At 50.6% G+C, this 23,887-nt stretch overlaps 1 protein-coding gene across 3 annotated transcripts in view; it reads left to right on the top strand.

Annotated features, from left to right (window-relative positions):
• Positions 1-23,887, top strand: part of LOC123078303 (protein FAM91A1) — a 47,132-nt gene that overhangs the window by 5,453 nt on the left and 17,792 nt on the right. Inside the window, exons 1-3 of one of the 3 annotated variants that reach the window (XM_044500764.1) lie at positions 6,405-6,425; positions 6,713-6,830; positions 8,800-8,896. In XM_044500764.1, coding sequence (XP_044356699.1) covers positions 6,801-6,830; positions 8,800-8,896 — 127 coding nt within the window. In that variant the 5' untranslated portion in view covers positions 6,405-6,425; positions 6,713-6,800. The other 2 variants (XM_044500762.1, XM_044500761.1) reach the window with 2 other exon arrangements.

The raw sequence follows: 23,887 nt of genomic DNA, 5'->3' as shown, positions 1-23,887 counted from the left end.
TAAAAACTAATGATATCTTGAGAAAGAGGAGAGATAAGGTGAGGAGGAGTAGGGCGTGGTGGTGATTGGTGGTTGGACTGAGCGGAGGCATGGGGATGGACGACGCCGGCAGCGGCCACCATGCCAAATTGTTCCAGAGGCTTCCTTTTTTAATTGCTCAACAATGAGGTTGTGGGAGATAAGGATGAACGAGGGAATGCCTTATCTGCAAATGTGGAGAGAGGTGCGGGTATCTTTTTGCAAAATTGCCATAGTTTGCTTTCTATCCGTCAGATATAGATCGGACGGTCTATATTGCAAGATGGCAGGCACACCATCATCACCAACTCGGTTTTTTATAAGAGTAGAGATTATTAATAATTGGCGACTCATCTTCGTCCTCACTTTCTGTCGTTGTTCTCATCTCTTTGGTCTTCAGCATCAACATTCTGAGGACTTTGAGGCAAGCTACCATTAGCAGGAGACCAATGGTCTTCACCAGTGTTGCGCAAGTCTTCAAAGATCTTGGCCAAAAGGTCCTCATTTTGAAGTCCAGCCTTCTGAAACCTACCACAACCTTGGTATTTCTGTCAACACCAAGTACTAAACGTTAGACATCCACGGATGGTGAAGCATGTTTTGTATGTGCAGAAAATAAAAAACGACTAGTACCTCACTTTTTAAAGATTTTTCCAACGCTCCGCAGAAGCTGTAACCGTTTGCTTCACAGAATCCCAGCCCATACCTGTCTCCTTTTTCAAACTCTTCCAAATGTAGTACGCACTTTTTAGTTTTATCCCATTTGTTCTTAAACTGTCTTTTGTTGTACTGTATTCCAGTCTTCTGGTAGAATTTATCAATCACTGTCATATACCCAGTATTTTTCATATGTGTATTTGGGCGATTTCCAGCCTCAGCTTGTTCCTTGAACAACTCACAAACCAAGCGAGTGTGTTCTTCATTCCACTCAGCAGTTGCTTCCATTGCTACTGTGTTCGGCATAAATCCACGTAAGCAACGGTACCAGCTGCTGATAAAAATTAAATGAAGTTGGAGATATGCACGGAACAAGTCTTCTAATATTATTACTAATATATATGAAGGTATAAGTACCTCACAATAAATAAATTAGCTAGTACTACTACTAAGAAATCTGATAGTACGTCTAATCTATTATTTAGGGAAGCGACTCATTGGCAGCATATATATAAAAGGAACAGAACACACTCACATTCAGTAATCAGCTAGTGAGAGGCGTACATCTGCACTTCGTACTAGTTATCTACAGCCAATCTGAAATCTATCTTGAATATACATGATTTTCTATGAAACCGAGTTCCTCAATCAATCGTGGCACATGTCGTGTTGGAATTAGAGAGGGGATGGGAAAATCTTGATACAAGCAATGCGGACAGGTGAACATGAACCAATATACAACCTAGGGTTTGGGGATGGGAACCATACCTTAACAGGATAAATGAAAGAAGCGAGTCAGCGGTGTAGCAGGTCGCCTTCATCGGTCTCCGGTGACGGCCGTGGCTGCCGCCGGTCGCCTCTCTCTGTTCCTCGTACGAGAGAGAGAGAAGATGGAACAGATTAAGCAAAGCGGTATGAGATTTTAGGGGTTAGTAATGGCAATGGTGGGTAATATCTCTTAACTTCTCTGTGCCTTTTGGATTCCACAAAAATAGAATCGACCTGTTGGTCGCTTCTCCGCGCTAGTGTATTTTCTGCTCCGCTCCTTGCCGATCCCCGGATCGTATTTTCTCGGAGCCCGGGCATTCGGCTCTGCTCCCTTGACTCCCGTACAGAATCTGAGAGCAGGATCCGTACCGAACACAACTTCCTCTCTTAACTCTCCATGGTTTCGCTCTGCTGCAACCTGCAATCCGTGGTGGTTGCTTTTGAGTTCAAAAAGCGACTACAATTAATCAGTAGAGACAATTCGACACAGGTTCAGCTATATACCTGGCACTTCCCTAGCTCTCATCCTTACTAGCTGCATTCAGGTAGGAGGCTTCGGAGTGGCATGTGATGGTCTCAGTTTGGTGTGGAACATTGCAGGGCTTGGGTTTAGAGTACATCATAGGTGAAAGATGGACTCTCTTGTTACCTCTCGCATAAGCTTGTGAAAGCTTTTTGTTTGGTATAGGTAGATTGGGTGAAAGTGAACCAAGCCTGTCAAGTTCCCCCGAAGCCTGTGAAGCACATGATATTCGGTTTCTTTAAAGAGCATACAACATGTAACTCTAATATAGTTTCTTGTGATTTGAACCTAGGACCAACCAATTGTTTGTAGAACGAGCTAGCCATGACACCAATGCAACTGTTATGTTCTGTATGTAGAGGTCTGTTGTCGCTCTGTTCCAGAATATAAGGTGGATTGATTTCTGTGCAAGTCAACCATTTCAATGTTTGACCAAGATTATAGAATAAAACAACAATATCTGCAATACCTAATAGATAAAATGTGAAACTACTTTTCATGATGCATCAAATATATAAATTTCATATTGTGGATATTGATATATTTTTTCTAAAAACTTAGTCAAACATGCACTCGTTTGACTTTTGAAAAAACAAATACACCTTATATAAAGGAACGGAGAGAGTATATGCAAAAGGAAGTGAAATCCATGTGCTAGATTTGTTTCCAAGTAAGTCTAATAACATGCGCACGTGCTAGAATGTGTATAAGTAGGAAAAATAGAATTAACTCAATCCCACAAGTATGCAACATGATTAATTTCCTAGATCCACAACCCGTTGATGTTAGTAGATCTTAATTGTTAATATGAATCTCAAGGTGACAGAGCGCTCAATACCCAGCAAAAGATGGCTCCGGGCAGATCTCAAGCGGAAATGCCTGGGTCTGGCCTCCTGCAGTGAACCATTGCGTGTCAGAATTCGCGTATCACTTACCTTTTCGAGTGGGATGAGAATACAACGTTCTTTCATGCAAATGCGGCAAAGCGTCAGCGGCGTAACATCAGTTTAAGTTGAGGAAGGGGGTGGTACAATGCATCGATCAAGAGGGCATGCAAGAGCTCGCCTTCAGCCACTTCGTGCAGCTGTTGGGAAGCACGGCCGAGAGGGAGCACACGGTTAACTTGGCGGAGTTGGATCTATCTCACGAGGAGCTCGCGGAGCTTGACAAACCTGTCACGGCGAAGGAGGTTTGGAAGGCCATCAAATCGTTGCCAGCCGACAAGGCCCCTGGGCCAGATGGGTTTACGACACAATTTTACCAAGTAATGTGGGATATCATCAAGGCGGAGATGCTGGCCGCAGTGCAACAGTTCTTTCATGGGGATAACCGCAGCTTTGAATTGCTTAACGAAGCCCTAATCATCCTGCTACCAAAGAAGGAGGATGCGGTGGACATTGGCGATTACCGGCCCATAAGCCTTCTTCATAGTTTTGCAAAGATCATCGCAAAGATTCTTGCGGGCCTTCTTGCAAAAAAGTTGGGCAGTCTAGCGGGGCGCAATCAGAGTGCATTTACTTCAGGAAGAAGTATTCAGGACAACTTCGCCTTGGTCCATCAGACGGTTAAGGTTTTACACAGTAAGCAGGTGCCGTCGTTGTTTCTCAAACTGGACGTGGCAAAGGCATTCGACTCGCTTGCTGGAGGTGCTCGACCGCAGCGGTTTTGGTGTGAGGTGGAGATATTGGATCTCTTCGATGTCGGCACCCATGAGGGTGATGATCAATGGCTTGTGGGGCAATTTACAATTGCCATGATCATTAATTCTGCAGGTCGTGGGGTAGCGTGCAGAGGGAGGCCGAACACATGAACGGCGAGCCAGACACATTCAGATGGATCTGGAGGAATTTGGGTGCTACTCGGCAAGGACTGCCTACCGTGCTTTCTTCTTTGGCTTAACTGAGATGCCTGTAGCAAATGAAGTTTGGAACTCTTGGGCGCAACCGCAATTGAAGTTCTTCGCGTGGTTGGTCGTCAAGAACGGGGCTGGACCTCTGATCGCCTTGCCGCAAGGGGCCTACCACACCAGCCGAGCTGCCCGATGTGTCTGCAAGAGCCTGAAACTCTTGATCATTTGCTTGTGCAATACTCTCTGGCGCGCACGGTGTGGTTCGAGGCGTTGAGGGTTAAGGGCTGGGAAAGCTTCAACCCATCCCAGCAGGACGTGGTGGTGGACTGGTGGACAACGACTAGTAACACCACGGCGGCGGCAAGGAAGGAGCTGAACTCTTACATCATCCTAGTGCTGAACTCCATCTGGAAGGAAAGGAACAGGAGTGTTTTTGACAAAATCTCCTTGACCACTAGTGGAATAACGGCTCACATCGCTGATGAGTGGAAAGTGTGGTAGTTTGTGCAGCAGAAGAGGCGGGTAATTCGTGAAGCTGTGGGCGACTGAGAGTAGTCTGTCTTAGGTGTGTGTGGTGGATGGTGGACAAGGGTTTCGGCTAGCCTAAGGGCCGGCCTCTTGTAATTCTTAAACTTGCTTTCTCTCTTAATTTATGAACGCGCAATTCTCATGCGCGTTCCGGGAAAAACTCATAAGTTCATCAAAATGTCGAAGAAAGACGAGGTTCTAGCGTACATATTCATTCTTTTTGGAAAATGAAAGCTCTATTACCTCACCATCTGCGTTGAAAATCTAGCATACGCGGTACCCACAATACTAAGACAATTGCTTTGTACTACATCGCGACAAAATTTATTTGTAATCATAAAAGATCATGTGGACTAGGCAATGAGTAATAGGATGAGACATGCCTTTACTTTTTTCTCTTCCTCCCTTTTTGGCTTGGACTGCCCCTGTATCTTTGGCCCATAAGAGTTATGTTGCGCCGGAGAGATAAAGGAAAAACATATTGTCCATGTATTGTAATGGGGCATAAATATGTTATATGCATCGCCATGATTTATTTGTCATTTTATTGTTATAAGATCATGCAAGAATATGTAGAGTGCTATCTTATGTTTCTTTTGTTCCTTGGCATTCCATCTCCCACCTCACCTCCATCGTTTCATGTTTTGACGATTTTTTCTGACCGTTTTTCTTGAAAACTGCTTCTACTGCTCCATGTTGTATTGATAGAAAGGGCTAGGCAATCTACATGTACTCTTCAACACCCTCTCTCACGTGTGACGCGCGAAAGTCAACACGTGAATAGACTCAGAGGTATAGCTCAAGAGGCCTATACGTGATCACAGAGGGAGGCAGCAGCAGTTTTTGGATAAATTACGAAAGCCAGGACTTGAACTCAAGACCTTAAGCCCTGATACCATGTTAAGCTTCATGCACTAGTCAACGCAACCAAAAGTCCGAACTGATGGAAAGGGCTAGGCAATCTACATATACACTTCAACATCGCACACTGCCCTTGGGCCGGCTGCCCGCCTCCTCCACGCTGCTCTGCTCGCTGGCTTGCGCACTTTGTTAATGGGCCATGTTGGCCCTTTGCGTCGGCCTGTCCGCTAGTGCAGCGACAATAGCGGTTTAGAAAAACATGGGCCAACCCCTCCATGCTGCGCTGCTTGCGCACTTTGTTAATGGGCCACGTTGGGTCTCTGCGTCAGCTTGCCAGTGTGGCGGCAATCCGGCTTAGAAAAATAAATGCCTGTCTCTAGGATTTGAACCCAGGACGCAACCTCAAGTGGTATGCACAAACCTACTGGTCTCACGTACCTTTGTGTCAAAGAAGGGAACATATTCTTTATATCTGTTTCCTGTTCCAATATTTTCGTCCGTCACGATAAGTACCGGAAAAATTCAAAGATCTGGTCTTCCTTATCAGCCGTGTCCGATTGTGACTCATGCATGATTGATTTCAATAGCCCAGCAATACGTCGTCATGACTTTCGTGCAAAACACAAACACTCACAGCCGCGCCTAACCCTCCTCCTATAAATACAACAGCAGCCGAGCCTCCTCCTTCGCTCCACTGCACTGGAGCTCAACTGCATGTCTAATTTCTTCTTTCAGGTCCAGAATGAAATGAGTGACTAACATAGTCTCACTAACTACACCCTCATACAGTCTAACCTGGATTGGTTAAACTGACTACAATACCCCACTGATCCCTGTTGCTTCAGCACAAGCAAATCTCGCATACAAGTTCTGTGCACATTCATATAAAATTTCTGTAAAATAGCAGCACCGAACTGAGGGGACGCCTGAAACCATTGTGCTGCATTACCATGCAAGTGCAGAGATGCAGACATCAATTTGAGCGCCTCTGGAATTTGGTACAAAAGAAATATGCGTGACCAAATACGAAACCCTTCTCCCTCAAATCTGGGGAACTCCATTTTCGGCATCCAGGGGCGCTTGTGGCTGTTCTCGTCAGGCGGGTGTGACGGGTTCAGAACCTGCGTTACCTCAGGTATACGCTGTTGTGGTGGTGCATCCGAGAGATGACAATCCTGCAACAACAAAGACAAATCAAACAACTCTTCATGGTCAGCGGAGGTACGCTGGTTTTGTAGGCTGGAGTGCAATCCATTCTTCATGACTTGGCACACAAAAATATTGATGTTTGTGGAGTGGGTGTAAAGGAGGGAGCCTTCTAGTTAAGGGTTGGTGTTCTAATAAGGTACCTTTGTACCAATACTTCGTGTCTTACAAATATCATTGTAGGTTCCTTCATAAGAGGCCTTCCCAAAGAACTCCCTTGTAGTACTTCGTATCTTGATTCCCGTTCTTGACATAGAGTTAAATTTTCAGGAGTAATCTTGTGTTGTTAATTTTTGTGGCAGGATTGTGGATTATTGCATCCGAAAACGATTACAATGGAATACCTGCTTTGCCCGTCGAGTTTACAGGGAAGGGGAATACTATGAAGAAATGATGCGCTATCTCCGGCGCAATCTTGCAGTACGTTTCTAATACCTCCCATTTTCCTGATAACATTTTAGAATAATTTTTTTGCATAAGGTTGGGCACTTGTTGAGGGAAAATTTCAATCCTCTCTTGATAAACATTCACTAGCGCATTACTATACCCTTTTTTTAACCTGTTATGAGTAAAATACAGTGCGAATACAACATCTTTTGTGCTGGGTGCAACCAAGTCACAGAACTTCACAAGTCTTCATTTCGGTCCCATAACTTGATCATTGGGTGCAGTCCTGATCAATTAGGTGCCACCCTGAGTGTCAAGTGCCACGCTCAGGCCTCAGGCCTCCTGAAATTTAAAATCACCACCCGCTGGACATGCCACACTTATCTTTTTTCCCTACCGCCCCCTCCTGATCGCTGCACCTTTTCTCTAACTTCTCATCTTCTGCACCGTCAATCTTCCCCAGACGGTTTACCGGTTTAGTACTGATGGTGGTGGACAATCGTCAAAGGTGGCTGCCCTTTTGTTCATCAACTGCGAGACGCATGCATCACCAACTTCATTTGATGCCTTTTCTCACACCAAGTCTAACAGTGTGACGCGAAAGGTTGGAAAAATACACGAGATCATGCCGAACAAGGGCAGCACCTAATCACGTGCATTGCACTGCGTCGTGCGTGCCTATCAACATGTCCCCATAAATATGTTATCTTTTTGGGAGAACAAAGCAATCTATTCTTGGCCGCAGCAGCAGAATGTTCTCTATCTCTCAGGCCAGCCTGTTTGTCTCCATGTTCACTTTGTCAGAGAAGACAAATCACAAGAATGTAACACAAAGGTGAACAGAGTGGAGGAAGAAAATGCTATGGCTAGGTTCAGTGGGATGTTTTGCAAAATTCCAAGAGACCCACACATAGAATGTGATACATCGGCCCCTGGGCAAGTGAGATTATCCCAGGTGTCACCTTGACCTGTCCTGCGTACACTATTAAGTTTGTGACCAAAATTAGGACAGTAAAGTTTTTTTTTGAACTTTTGAGGAATATGACGGTGTTTACCCCATTTGGATTTTGCTGCCACACTTGACCCGTAGCTGTTATGTCGTGTCAAGTTTTTCCAATTTAATGAATTTTCTCTGATTTTGACCAGTTAGGTCCACATGTTTGGATGACATGGCTAGTGAATTGGATCCGAACTCCAAAGCGCAAACCAGCTCGGTGCGTCTTCCCTATCCGCACGACCAGACCTGCTTTCTTGCCCACCAGCACAATCCGCAGACCCACCTTAGCCCAGTAGACTGCACCTGTTTGGTGGTGTGGTCAAGCCAGATTCACTCTGTGCGACTACATGGTAGGCTAGAGATGAGCAAACAGCGGCAAGGAGGAGCGGCAACGCGCGATAAAGCTCGCCGGCAGCACTCGCTGGTTACTCCACATGGGCGGGTTTGCCGGTAAGGCGGTCAGGTTGTTTGGGTAGGTAGTACACTCCCAACTGGTTTACGCTTCCTAGTTGGAATGCTAGTCACCAGCCATGTCAGCCTGACAAGTGGACCTAGCCTCTCCAAATTGTCGCAAATTATTATACTGGGTTGAACTTGACACAATGTAACAACTTTGGGGTAAAATGTGGCAGAGAACTTTAAATGAGGTAAACATCAAACGGGTAAAATGTGGAATTTACTCTTTGATTTTAGATACCTTGTTTTCATACTGTATCTTGCCAGTTACAGTTTCTATTATTTTTCTGTAATTGCTTCTGCAAGCTCATGTTGCTCTTTTGTTGATGTGTTCTGATGGTTGTTGGGTATATGGTATGATTCAACATTCTCTTATCTTGAAAATATGAAACAACACTTGGAATTACATCTTGCATGGAACTGTCATTTTTGTTAATGTAACAGAAACCAGTCTAACCCAACCCAGCTTGTTACAAAGAATGGCTCTCCTATGGTAAATAGTTCACCTGAAAAGCTCAAATATCTCACTTCATACATAATGTTTTGCAGTTATACCCATACCATCTTGCAGACTATATGTGCCGAGTATTGAGGATCTCACCATTCAGATATTACTGTGACATCCTGTTCGAAACTATGAAGAACGGTAATCTGTTGTTAACAGCAAGATTCTTTCAAAGAATTCTATCTTGTGCTGCAGTCCTACAGATCAGTTTTAATTATTTTCTGCTGGAAAATTTCCACATTTATAAAGTAATAATGGGCTCCTTTGAAATCTGCTGGTATCCCAGGTTGATTCAATTGTTTTTCATCTGTTCAGTTTTGTAGAACAGGGAAATGTAATGTTAGGTGTGTGCCAGCCTTCACCCCCCACCCCTCAACCCCCACAATTTTTTTTGGTTTTCCACCTCTTGCTTTATCATGGGCACTTGGAGCAAGTCCAGCTATCATCACTCACTAATGATAGTAGAAGAAAAATATGGCTCTTCAGTCTTTTTGTAAATTTCACATACGTCCTAGTGTACAACATGCCGGTTGCCAATGGCTGTTTGTTGAACTCTCCTCCCCTGTCATCCGCTCTTGGGCGCCTCCCTACATGGATCTCGGCTGCGCGCTGGTGCTCACGGTGGCTGCGCTTGGGTGGTGTGTTTGCAGCGACTTGGCTTCACTCCATGCTCTTGGTAGCAAGCAGTAGCTCTCCCCCCTCTTGTTAGCCAACATACCTAACCTAGCACGGCCTGGTGGACGCAGGTGGCAGATTGTTGCTTGTGGAGCTGTGGTGCTCCTGCTGTTCAGGCTCGCGAGTGGGGCTGTGGACTGTGCTGGGCACTCGGAGCCCCGTCTGATGGTGTCCTGGATTAGGGGGTACTCACAACGTCGACCTACCATTCATGGGCCGGGCCGAGGCCCACCGACAACCGAAAAATGGGCCATGACCCTCGGCGTACTCAAGATTGAATCTTCCGAAGACTTGGCACACACTTCAAGGCATATTCAAATATTCGGCATGTTTATCTCTAGATGCAACCGACCATGTGTAACCCTAGGTACCCCCGGCCCCTATATAAGTCAAGGGGTTTAGTCCTTAGAGGCAAGACTTTTAGACTCATTCATACGATCTTGAGGTAGATCAACGTGTACTTTATACCCCATCCACAATCAATACAATACAAGCAGGACGTAGGGTTTTACCTCTTCGAGAGGGCCCGAACCTGGGTAAACACCGTGTCTCCTACTTCCTGTTACCATCTAGCCGAGATCACCAGCTCGGGACCCCTACTCGAGATCTGCCGTATTTAGCTCCGACATGGCTGGCCTATGCAGGTTCCGCTGTGTGGTCACAAAGGCGCGATGGCTCATCTTCGGATGACGACAACATTGGCTGCGGGAAGACCTTCCCCGGACAACCTTTTGCCTTCGGCAACATTGTGTTGCACGCCGACTCAACTGCCACCTCGGCTAGGTCGAGAATCTCGCCCCAGGCTAGACCATCAGGTTTCGCAGTCTAGAGTATGCCGTGACTCCCGTGGCGAGCTAACCTTTTCGGGCTGGGTGTCGGACCAGACTGGAGATCTCACCGACGCCATCGTCCTAGCACCAGATTCAATCTCGGAGCAGGGCCTTGGAGCCGCCCAAACCTCGGGTCTAGCCTCGAGCTCGCATCCGAGTACTACCCCGTCGAGTCAGACGTCAGATCTTACCGACGCAACTGCCGAGGCCGCATCCAGTGGCACCTCTGGCGAACTTCAGTTGATCCCCGCCTACCGTTAGATGGGCGAGGCCGACATCACCCTTCTGAACGAGATGTTAGATCGGATTTAGAACCTTACTCTTAGACGATCATGCCTCGATCTACGATCGGATCTGGGAGAAGGTTGGAGAGGTCGGAATTTTCGGCCCACCCTCTACCCACCTAGTCGCAACCGTCGAGGACTTGACTGATGTTTTAGCAAGCACCTCCGAGGAGGCAGTCACCGGTGCATGGTCGGCTACCTCTACCTATGATGTTTACATGGTGGACACCCTTAAAGATGGGGGAGGAAGCGGTAAACCACCCAAATGCCGCTGATGAGGCCGCCGTAATGGTGGCATAGGCAACAGCGACGCAAGTAACGGGGGCACAAGTGGTGGTGACAAGACCAACGGCGGCACCGCTCATGACTGCAACAATGACCCGCATGCCGGCGGTGACCTCGGCGCGAACAACCACAACGACGACGCTATCAAGGGAGACGACGTTGACCCAGCCGCCGCCGCCGCCTATCTTCCCGAGGAGGAAGACGACATAAGCCTCGGTCCCGAGGAATATGATGCTTACGAGGAGCCCTTCAAGGAGCCTCGGCCAGAGACACTCCGCAAGCGCCTGACCAGCACACCCAAGAGCTACAAGAAAAAATCCCAGCAACTCAGAACCGATCAGGATCAGCTCAATGATCGATGGATTGAGCTCCTGAGGGTCGAACAAGAACTCGAGGATAGACATGCCGTCGCTAATTGGTTATACCCCCAAAGGAACCTGTTGTCGGAGCTCGATGGGGAGGCCGATGGCAGCGTGCTACCAAAGCGTGACTGGGCCGAAGTGCCCGATCGCCCTCCTCGCGGCCGAGATTGGCCTACCGGCAGGAATGAGGAAGTCTTCGAGACAACCGGGTGCCGAGGAGGAGTAAATCCAGCTCAGCCCCCCAAGAAAAACAATCTACGGGAGAGGCCACCATTAAGGACAGAGCCTCCATCTTGATCAATTTACAAATCCAGGGAACGCCAGCCTGCTGGACAGGCGGGCTATCTGGCTTGGCTCACCAAGCATGGTGACGTACGAAACTACACGCGTGACCGACACGTTACCGGGTCCGATGCGTGTCATGCTACAGCCAGGGTCCAAGGAGCTGTCCACCCTATGTGCTTTACCGATGAGGTTATGTGGCACCAGTTTTCTTTAGGGTTTAAACCCATAACATTGAGTAGTATGATGGAACTACGGACCCCGCTATGTGGATCGAGGATTTCCTCATGAATATCCACAGGGCCTGAGGCGATGATCTCCACGCCATAAAGTAACTACCCTTGAAACTCAAGGGATCGGCTTGGCATTGGCTTAATAGCCTGCCTAAAAATTCATCGGCAACTGGGGGGACCTTGAGGATGCTTACTAAGCAAATTTCCAGGGCACTTACGCCCGACCCCTGGATGCCGATGACCTCGGCCATATCACATAGAAGCCAGAGGAGTCGGCCAGAAAATTCTGGAATCGGTTCTTGACAAAGAAAAATCAGATAGTGGACTGCCCGGCCGACGAGGCAATCACCGCTTTTAAGCACAACACCCGCAATGAATGGCTCGCTAGAGAGCTCGGACAGGAAAAGCCTCGGTCTACGGCGGCCCTCACACTTAATGCCTTGATTCTATGTAGGCGAAGATGCGTAGGCGAAGACAAGTGGCTAGCTCGGAAGAGTAACCACGGTGGATACCCAAGCACCTCCGCAGCACGCGATGGGAACGAGAAGCCTCGGCGAAACAAGAATAACAAGCGCCACAATAGAGGACGTAAACATGATATATGTTACACACGTCACTAAAATGAGAGGAAGCACACACTACGCGAGGTCTACACCGTTGAGCCAGGTGCGCCAAAATATAACCCATGATCGGAAATCCCGATTGTTTTTGACCGAAGAAACCATCGGACTAGCATCCGTCATGGAGGCACGGCAGTGCTGGTGCTCGGTCCCATAGTGGACGGTTTTCATTTAACCCGAGTCCTCATGGACTGGGGAAGCAGTCTCTATGATATACATCGATACAGTAAAATGCATATCGACCCGGCGAGGATCAAACCAAGTAGCACCACCTTTAACGGTATCATACCGGGAATGGAAGCACATGGCTTGGGAAGCATAACCTTAGACGTAGTCTTCGGCACCCCTGAATTTTTTTGAAGCGAGGAGTTAATCTTCGACATTGTTCCTTTCAAGAGTGCCTATCACGCACTCCTCGGGCGAACAACATTCGCTTGTTTCCACGCCGTCCCGCACTACGCTTATCTAAAGCTTAAGATGCCGGGGCCAAATGGCGTCATAACAGTCAATGGCAACATGAAGTGCTCTCTCCGAACAGAAGAGCAAATCTAGTCTTAGCGACCGAGGTACAAGCCGTCGAGGAGGCATCAAAAGCTCGTGATGTGTCAACCAGCCGAGACCATATGAAGCGTCCAAAATTAGGTCGCGGTGCATCAAACCACGCCCAGAATATGGACATCTCCTCGGGGCAAGCAGATGACGGCCCTAAATAGGGATACACCCTCCACTGCCCCCGCTACATGACCGAGGCCTACGTTCCTCGGGTGCACAACTTGTTAAAAATTCCATAGGGTGGTGGAGCATCAAAACACAAGGGATTACTCATCGGATAAACCGATGACTATCTCCGGATCTTCGAAATCGAACATCAAGCTCGAAGTTCCAAACTCAGGGCAACATGTCACGATGCGTGCCTAAAATTTGCTTGTGCCATAAGGGCACGCGCTCAAAGTACAGTCAAGAACTGTTGGAGGCTCGACAGTACACCACCTCGGCGATCAAGCTACGTATGTTTGAAACACAGATAGCTCGGCCAGGGGCTAGCAAGTTGCCTAGAGCTAATAACGGCAACCTCCGCTGAAGCATGCTCTCAAAGCATCCGACTGCCATCAAAATGCCTTAGAGTAGAAGGGGCACCAAGGATAAAGCGGAGCCTGTTGTCCTTAGATTTGCCGTGGAGCCGTTGGGTGGACGGTTCCAAGGGAAAACGTCTGCCGTGCACCTTCAAGGCACACCGAACGCTTCCACAATTGACCTGGGCACCAGCTCCGTGAAGGCGGTGCACCAGCCCGAAGAAGCTGCTCGGTAGAGGATCGCTCGGCCACAGGGCCTTGCAGAGGTCCTCCATGGCTGGTTTGGCCGCTCGCTGAAGCTCCGCCAACTGTTTCAATTAGTTGCCGAGGATGGGAGCACCCGCAGTCTCATTGAATTGCAGCTAGAAGGCATCTGCTAGGCTGCATCTTCGCGCGAGCTGAAGTACTGTCACACATTATCCACGCTTCGCGAGAGTTTCGAGAAGGCGCTTGATATTCGTCAAACTTGGGTCAGTTCAGAGAAGCGTTGGCCGAAGATACACTGCAGTAAATACGGCTTACCGGCAGCTATCTCGGTCGCCTGCCGCAGCTCCTCCTTCGCAACATTTGCCCGGGAGGTGGCCTCTTGGCGCTCTTGCGCAAGCTTCTTGAGCTCGGCAGCGTCCTTCTCCTTGGAGGTCTTCAACGCGTCGCGTTCCTTGGCGTCCGTCAGCAGATTCTCCTCCACCTTTGTGATGCGGGCGTGCGCAGCTTGGCTAGTTTTTTTGCTCCTCTGCAAGTGCGGTGTCATCTTTTTGCGCCGCGACTTTTTGCTGCTCAGCCTCCTTCCGAGCCTTTTCGAGCTCGGCTCGCAGTTCGGCCAGATTATTTTTGCCCGCTGTACAATTTGAATAGAAAAACTAAATTAGGTTTAGAACCATTTCAGCAGCAGTATGTGATATGTATGCATTCCGTATCTGCTGCCTTCTCCGCCTCCCGCCTGAGACGAACAATTTCCTCCTCGGATTGCGCCAGGCGACGAGGCATGGGAGGTGGAAACCTACAAACATTACGCACAAGCAGATCAGCAAAATACCCAAATATATTAAAAGATTCAATCCTTTTGTTGACTCCTTTGTGAGCCAACACGAGTCTTGGGGGCTACTTCATATTCGTGTTTGTTCGAAAATAAGAACATCAAATCTAGATACATCGACCCTCAAGCCAGTTCGGTAAACTGACTTAAGGCTCGAGGGCTACTGCAATTACGCTTTCAAGCAAAATTCCGAAATCATCCAAGTTCTTTTATGCTGTCTGCGGATGATGCCTCGGCATCCTCCATGAGGGCTACTGGTTATACCTGAATATATTGTTCGAGCCATCAAAATAAATTGTAAGAACTTGGTAAACAACATACCTCAAAGCCTTCACTAGGCCAAGGAATGCCTCAAGTATTCTAGCTTTGGTGGACCGAAATTGGTTGTAGGCTGTGCTGAGCATGGCACGGTGGTCGGGAAGGATGGAGGACTATTCAAAGCTACCTCCATCGCCCGCTGGCGCTCCAACAACTCGGCCTCTCCATGGCCGAGCATCTGACGAGTAGTCCTCGACGCCCCGCCCTTGGCTGGCGGTGGAAGGGGCGCCCCTTGTTGGTCCCGTGGCTCTAGAACCACATGGATCGGGGAGGCCAGGCGGCTGAGCGCCGGGTCATCATGACCAGAGGGAACTTTTCCCCTCCGGTCCTTACAATTCTTCTCCACGATCGAGGATTGAACCTCGGCCACGGGAATATCAGTCTCCTCCCCAGTGCCAGAGGCTGTGGGATGTGGCTGCGATGTAACCTCCCCTAACCCGATTTGGGTGAGGAGAGGATTTGGCACCGTATCAGAGGAACTTATGGCCAGCGATGGCCTCGGAACGCCATCGCCACATTGTGCCCTATAAAAGGAAGAAAAACAAATGTGAAGACTTCATAACCTAAAAACGCCTTGTCAATCAAAAGTAAAATTGTTAAGCCCTTTACCTATGGGCGGTAGGGCGTTCGCGGATACGCCGTGACTCCTCGGAAGAGTCCAAGCTAATCTGCTCGGCGGGCCCCGAGGACTCGCCCGTCGCGGCGGTCTGGGCCCTCCTCGAACGCTTAGGTCCGAACAGGAGCAACCACCTCGGTGCCCTTCGATACTGCCCTCTTCCTCTTCCCACTTGGGGAAAAATGAACCCTGCTGGAATCCTCCGGCTCCCCGGAGCTGGAGCCGGAATCCGAACCTTGCTGACTCTCAGCAGGAGGGTCGGCTGCGCTGCCTCGGGAGGCTGGGACCTCGTAGTCATGGTCTTCTTGACCTCCTCCTTCGTTTTGACCGGGACCTCATAGGGGTCCTCGGCCAACAACCCCTCCAATATGGAGCTCATGGGCTCCTCCCCGTTGAGGTGTCGGAGATTTAATTGACTTGGCGCGTGTGTGCCAGTCCTGCAAAATAAACATGTAAAGCCGACCATCAGATAAAGGATGCTATGGAGACTTAAATAGCAAGTCAAAGCGGCGAAAGAGAAATTTACCTCGGCAGCGGGGTGTGATATGCAGTAGCCAACGTCATCCCCCTCGGTCCGGAACTTTTTGTCCTTAGTGTTGAAGAGGATCTTCAGCATCCCACCGAGGTCCTTCCCTTGGAAGAAGTTCCGAACTATCGAGTCCTCGCCCCCGACACATACCTCCATAGTGGAGATGCTCGGGCTTGAAGGGGTTGTACCCCGTGAGGGATCATCATGTGGATCACATCCACCAGGGTGACGCCCTCATCAACAATGGCCTTCACTTGGCTCTGGAGTTCTGCCACCCCCTCCTGGTTCCCCCAGTCGAGGGCCTTGGCGGTCCAAGAGTGCAGCCTCATAGGCGCGACCAAGGAGGCAGGGGCCCACTCCTGGCCCCCCGGTGGCATGTCGGTCATATAAAACCATTCTCTTGCCACAGCTTCACTGTCTCGATGAATTTGCCTCTCGGCTAGGAGACATTGTTGAGTTTGCTGATAATGGCACCTCCGCACTCCGTCAGATTGGGGCCGTTGTTGTGCGGTTTGATGCAAAACAGCTTCAGCCAGAGCCCGAAGTGGGGCTCGATACGGAGGAAGGCCTCGTAGAAAGTTATGTAGGTGGGTATGTGGAGGGTGGAATTGGGCTCTAGGTGATGGAACTAGAGCCCATAAAAGAATAACGGCCCCGAAGAAAGGGGTGGATTGGGAAGCCGAGGCCTCAGATGAGGTGAGAAACGAAGACGACCTGCTTACCCTCCCGAGGAATTGTGATCCTTGAAGCCGAGCAGATCATGTCCCCGACAAGGGGCGAGCGGCATTTGACCACGCCTTGTGGCGTGAGGTAGCCGCTCTTCTAGAGCTCGGTGAAGTTGCCCATGGTGATGACGGAAGGCATCTAGAGCCCCCTCTTGCTCGCGGCCTATTCCTCGACCTTGGCAATGGCACCTTTCCCCTTGCTAGCCATCTCTTGAGGATGCAGGGGGGAATGGGTGGAGAGGAAGGAAGGCAAGATGTGTTGCAAGTCTCCGGGCGCTAGAGCTCGGGAGTTTTTTGGCGATGGAGCAGAGAAGGAAGCGTGCGGTGAATTAGATTCATCCATTCCCTTATATAAGCCAGTGAAAATACCAAGGGGCACTATGCCACACAGTAAAACCGCCAGTTCCCAAGGCGTCGTGAGGTATGTGCGTGCGCGATTAAAGGGATTTCGTTAATGATATCGTGGAAACCCGGGGCATGATCCCTTTATCAATGGGATGTGCCAATAAAAACGTCCCCGAGTTGCGATAAACTCTGAGTAATCGCTATTGATGGGACCTATTGGTTCCATAGTGAGTGGTGGTGGTTCAGTTTTTGGACAGAAGTTGTCAGGGCGCAACTCGACCGTCTCACTACTCCCACGTGGCAAGCCTTAGCTGTTAAGCTAAAGGGGTCTTCGGATCCAGAAAGAGTGCTTGAAGGAGGGCCTTATTAAAAGAATGCCCCGGTTACCTAGAAGACGTTTATCCTCGGGTCTACACATGGTAGCAGTAAAAGATGTCAAAAATTAACTTAGAGACCTCAAAATTCGAGGAGACCTCGGACATGAAGCCAATTCAGAAGATCGAACTCGCGTACGAAGCCGAACACCTGAAGATGAAGCTGTCCTGAGGAATACTTCAAAGTCCTCGGCTTGAAGACCAGTTCAGGGGCTACTGATGGTGTCCTAGACTAGGGGGTACTCACCGCGTCGGCCTACCATTCATGGGTCGGGCCAAGGACCCACCGACAACCGAAGAACGAGCTATGACCCTCGGTGTACTCCAGATGGAATCTTCCAACGACTTAGCGCACACTTCAAGGCATATTCAAATATTTGGCATGTTTATCTCTACATGCAATCGACCATGTGTAACCCAAGGTACCCCCCGGCCGGCCCCTATATAAGCCTTGTAACCCAAGGTACCCGCCTGCCGGCCCCTATATAAGCCGAGGTGTTTAGTCCGTAGAGGCTAGACTTTTAGACTCATTCGTACGGTCTTGAGGTAGATCAACCTGTACTTTGTACCCCATCCACAATAAATACAGTACAAGCAGGACGTAGGGTTTTACCTTTTTGAGAGGGCCAGAACCTAGGTAAACACCGTGTCTCCCTACTTCCTGTTACCATGTAGTGGAGATCACCAGCTCGGGACCCCCTACCCGAGATCTGCCAGATTTAGCTTCGACACCGTCCTCGCGCTAGTGATGGTGCCGGGATGTTGTGTCGTGACTCTCGCCTTGCTCCTGGCAACGGGATGGCTTGTTCTCGGCTTGTCAAGTTACAGGAAAAACCGTCAGCCTAGCAACAAAAGACTTCTTTTTCTATCCTTTACTCCAGCCCTTGCCCTGCCTTACATATCTCTGGCGGGGCTAGGGTCACAAAGATTCCTACTCGGGTAGGAACGTCAACTTGGGGTTCGCTCTGAGATCCTTCTCCCTCAAATTGTTCTGCTAGTCTCCGAGGACTTCTCCCTTCATAGGGCTTGTCTTTCTAGGAGGTCGGGTGGAGCTCCGTGAATTCCTGGAAAACAAGACACGCATGAGGAGATAGGAAGGAGTGAGAGCCTAGCGACGCTTACCCCTCTAGGAGATTCTTTGTGACTCTTTGTGAGCTACCAATGGGTAAAGCATGGTGGTATCTGATAGTTCCTAGTGGGGGGATTTGCCTAGTGGCCCATTGTTGGGCACAAAAGAATTCTACTCAGAATGTTGATCTCCTGACAACAAAACTGAGCAAATAGTCTATTTGATGGTGGGCGGTTGGTATTTGGAGATAAAAAAGGCCATTCATTCCGTCATAGTTATGGGTGGGACCTGTCAGATTGGGGTTGTCAATCCTAGCTAGTGCCCCTAGGGTAGGCTGCCACGTCTCTCTCCAGAACCGACCACGGCGTCCGATGCCCTCTGAGAGGGGTTTGGCTTGCAACCCCTGAGGGTACGATGTGGCCGTCCTTCATTCGGGTGTACTCTGACAGCTTAGGGCGGCGGAGGTCAGCTGCCGATACCCTTGATTTCTGCTGCTTGTGGGTCTGATGAAGTTCCCTTCACGGAGGCCTGCGAGCGGCTTGTCAGTGGAACGTTGCTCCCGTGCATCGTTCAATGCTGCGGTTTGGTGTGGAAAACAGAGCGGTTGCCTCCCATTCTCCTTTGTCTTGATAGTGCACGCCTTCCTTTGCCTTTGGGGATTACTCGCCGCGGGAAAGGCGGTACCAACGCCGCATACGTCTTGGACCTCCGGTTGTCACGTAGTTACCAGATTCGCTAAAACAGCCTTCGGATCCCGATTCCTATGGATCGATTTAGAACGGGGTTCGTATTTGCTCAGATCGCTAGCGAATCAGCGCCCAATTCGTTGAACCCAAAATGAACCAAAAATATGTAATCGTTGGCTAACCTGGTGCGGGCATGTGTGTAGCTGCTCGACCCTTCTACTGCTGGCCAGTGGATATGCAATTGCGGCACAAACTTGGTGGCCGAGGAGCAATGACCTCGACACGGTGCATGCATGGTAGTGATGCACGGCACAACGACGGTGACCAGGACGGGGTGGCGGGAGAACGACGACGACTGTCAAGACCTGGCGTGACAACGACGAAGATATCGAGTCTGACAGCTTGACTTCGTTCAGCAGCGCCCTGCTTTTTCGCATCACCCCGCTTTATATATAAAGCAAACACCAGAGCCAGAAAGATACAACAGATAAGTTCACACCACACACACAGGTAGCACACAAACATAGCACAACAGGGTTCTGCTGAGGGCACAGCTCAACAAGCCCTAAACGAAAGAAAAAGGAAGCAGAGGCCAAGGGGGCGCCCCAAAAGGGCCAGAGCGGCACCCAATGCCTAATCCAGCTTCGGAGGTGGTGGGGGAAGTGGATGAGCCAAGCGGAAGGCCAATGGACGAAGATCTGCAATGAAGCTGTCGATGGCGTCCCGATCCTGCGGGTGGCTAAGCGGCCGCCAGAGCTGCAAATAGCCACACATTTTGAAAATTGCGTCAGTAGCACGTCGAAGAGGCGCACGTTGAATCACAAGCCTATTTCGGACCGTCCATAGCGTCCACGCAAGAACCCCAATAGCTGTCCACCTAATGTGGCGGGAACGCAGGGTGGATGTTTGGAGTTCCTCGAATAGGTTGGGGAAATTGGTTGGTGTTGCACCAATGACCGCCGACCACCTCGCAGAAGCAGCTCCAGAAGAATTGCGCGGACACGCATGTGAAGAGGGTGTGATTCAAGTCCTCCGTCCCGCATAGCGGGCAGATCCTGTCCGCAGGGACGTTTCTGTTGAGTACCTCCACCCTTGAAGGTACCCGGCCCCAAATCCATTGCCAAAGGAAGGTCCGAATCTTCAGTGGGAGTCAAATTGCCCAGACAAGGGCTAGGGGCTCCGGGCCAGGAGATGTAGTGGCCTAATAGAGTGATTTGGTGGACAAGTGGCCAGACGTCTCCAGGTGCCAGGAGGTGCGGCCGTATGTCTGATCCACGTCCGGGACTGGAGGGAGATACTCTCAAGGAGCTCGTGCCAGGCGGCAAGTTCCAGAGGCCCAAATGGCCTCCGAAACACGAGGCACACTAAGTCAATAAGGGCCACCTCGACAGAGATCCTAGGGTCCACCGCAATGGAGAACAAATCTGGGAATCTTGCAGCGCATGGGCGATCCCCCGTCGACCAGTCGAACCAGAGTAGGGTTGATGCGTGGGACCTCACCGAGATTGTGGTTCCGATGCGAAGGCCGAAAGGAGTTGTATAATGGACTGCCAGAATTGTGAGCCGCCAGTTCGCTGGCAGAAGGCGAGCGGTTGGCCCCGAATGTATTTGTTTCGGATGATGTCAAGCCAGAGGCCACCCTCCCCTTTCGCAATCCGCCAAAGCCACCGCGTCAGGCGGTCAGCAATACTCTGGCGCTCGGCAGGCGAGTAGCCCAATATCATTACTTTGCTCTTTTTGAAGTTGACCATGAGGCTCGACATCTGTTGAAAGCACAAAAGGAGGAATTTCAGATTTGTGATGTCGGCTGTGGAGCCATCTACCATCATAATGGTGTCGTCGGTTTATTGTAGGAGACCCCAACCCCCTCCCACAAGATGAGGGACCACGCCATGGATATGGCCTGCGGCTTTGGCTTTGTCTAGGATGGCTGCGAGGGCATCGACCACCATGTTGAACAGAAAGGGGGAGAACGGGTCACCTTGTCTAATCCACAAGGGGTGGGGAGAGAAGCAACCAATCTCCCCGTTAATGTTAATCGCGGTATGTCCGCTGGACACCATCTGCATAACTCCGGTGACCCAGCGATCATCGAAGCCTTTACGAAGCAAAACTTCCCGAAGGAAGGACCAATGGACCGTGTCATTGGCTTTATGGATGTCGATCTTTCAGAAGATCGCCTTCTGTTGTCTAGCATGGACCTCATGAAGGACCTCATGGAAAACCAAGACCCCATCCAAGATGTATCGGTCTTGGATGAAGGCCGATTGGTTGGGATCGATCACCCTATAGGCGTACCCCTTTGCCAGACTGTGGAAGATCACATTTATCACCGTGATCTGGCGAAATTGGCGGATGTCTGAGGCCCCGGGCACACTGGGGATTAGAGTGATAATCCCGTAATTAAGCCGGGTAAGGTCTATGGAGCCCACATAGAACTCCTCAAACAGTGCCATAACTTCTGGCTTGATGACACTCCAGAAGGACTGGAAGAACTTCATCGGGAGACCATCGGGCTCCGAGGCGGAATGCCGGATTCATGGCATTAATGGCCGCCAGGACCTCCTCGGCAAAAGGGGCCGTGAGGGCGGCGTTATCCACTGTCTAAACAAGCTGGTGGCCCGTCCAAGTATTAGGAGCAAGGGCCACTCCTCCCCTAGGGGAGTGGGAGAAGAGGGTTTTGTAGAATCAATCGACGTGGGCGCGAATGTCAGACGGCCATTGGAGGAGGTCATCACCGTCCTAAAGGAGGGGGATGGTGTTGCAACGCCTATTAGCAATTGCTTGGAAAGTTGGAAGTATGCCGTATTAGCGTCGCCCTGGAGGTCCCACCGCCTGGGTACCTCGGCGCCAGTAGGCCTCCTCGTCGGTGTAGATGATCTTGAGCTGGCCCTCAAACCATCCACCTGTCAGGAGACAGGCCCGAGGAGTCAGCCCGGAGGTCTAATGCCTGGATGGAGGCAAGGAGCGCTTTCTTACGCTCCATCAGATTCCGGCCCAAGTTAGCCCCTTAGCTCTTCATGAACTGGCAAGCGTGCTTAGCGTAGAAGTGCCAAAAGTCAACCACCAAGAGGGAACGGTGAGGGGTCACACGAGCCGCAATCCACCGACCGCAGACGGCCTCGACGAACCCTCATTGATTAAGCTAGAAGGTCTCGAAGCGCAACTGTGTAGGTTGCGAAGGCCGGTCGTTTTCCGAAGAGAGGAGCAGAAAGACGTGGTCAGACCCGATCCTGGTGATGGCACGGAGAGAAGCGAGGGGGCAGCGGAGCTCCCATTCCAACGACACAAAGATGCGGTCAAGAACAGACCGCGTCGGATCAATCTGTCTATTGGTCCAGGTGAACCTGACCCCAATCCTATCTAATTCTCTGAGACCAAGATCAGTGATGCAGTCGTTGAACATTTGCATCCGGGGGAGGTTGACTAGATTATTGCTTTTGTCCTCGACGGATTGGATGAGGTTGAAGTCGCCCCCAACCACCACCAGCAATTGGGCAGCCGAGACTTTCCTCTGAAGCTCGTCGAGGAAGGCCACTGATCGGCAGTAGTCGGCAGGGCCGTAGACTATGACAATCTCCCATTTGAAGTTGAGAGCCTGCTTGAAAATCTCCATGCTAACAAAAAAAAGCCCTTACCCATGCTACCCACCTCAAAGGTGGCATCCTTCACGCCTAAAAGGATGGCACCCGAATGGCTGGCGCTCCCACTAGAAGGGAGCCAGTGCCAGGCAAACAGGTGAGAGCTCGGCCGTTCTAGTTCTGGAAGGGCAAAGTCCGTTCGCTTAGTTCCTGAATGGCCACAATGTCGATCCTTTCGTCACGCATGTACTCGATGAGTTGGCGGCGGCGGCCATCTTGGCCGAAGCCGCGGATGTTCTAGAAGAGGGCCCGCATCAAGGAGCCATCGGGGGGCTGCTTGCCCTAGAATGAGGGAGGCACTGTTCACATAAGGCTGCGGTGCGGGAGCGTGTGCGGCCACGAACTTTCACCACCTCCGTCGAGGTAATTCCACCCACGGGGTTTGGGAAGGGTGGATGTCTTGGAGGTAGAAGCGCGGAGAAGGTGGGCGCGAGTCTCGGTCAGCCTCCCATCTAGGATCTCGCGAGCGCGAATCGCCTCAATCTGAACTAAGGAGCGACCTAATTCCCCGTAAAGACGATCGCCGTGTCTGCCGCGACCTTAGCCAGATGACCAATTGGAGCCGATTCTAGAGTAGAGAATGAGCAATTGGACGAACTAGCAAGAATTTCTGTAGTACCTGACTTGAGGTTTCGAAACGCCGCCCGGATCTCTGCCCGCTCGGGGCTATCCATCGGTCTGGCCGCGTAAGACGAGAGCTGCGACTAGAGGCCGTCACCAGAGTCGACATGGGCCTGGCTCACCTGGAGTAGGCCGCGGTCCGCGGTGGGTGGGGGTGGGAGGCCATTGGAGTGGTCACCACTGAGGCCTGCGGTCGTCGGGGTGCCCGGGGCCGCCGCGGTCAAAGCCTGAGCGACGCAAGGTGCAGGCCCCAACACCCGAGTGGGTGGAAGGCACAGAGTGCCCAGGAGAGGCGGTGTGCAGGAGGCGCAGCAGAGGGGAGCCTGCCCGGGCTGCTCTGTGGTCGGATGCACAGCCGGGGGAGGCGGCTCTTGCCCTAGCTGCTCCATGGGCGAAGGCACGACCGGGGATGGCAGCGCTGCATTGAGCTCGGGGTGGGTGGCCACCAGGCCGGGAGGAGGGGCCACCAAGGTGGGCCGGGTGACGGGGTCTTCAGTGGCGGTGGAGACGTTGATGGTGAGAGCCTCG

This window comes from Triticum aestivum, chromosome 3D (assembly GCF_018294505.1).
Source record: "Triticum aestivum cultivar Chinese Spring chromosome 3D, IWGSC CS RefSeq v2.1, whole genome shotgun sequence".
Classification (NCBI taxonomy): domain Eukaryota; kingdom Viridiplantae; phylum Streptophyta; class Magnoliopsida; order Poales; family Poaceae; genus Triticum; species Triticum aestivum.
Note: the sequence above shows the minus strand (reverse complement) of the source record. Positions and strands in the feature narration are given on the sequence as shown.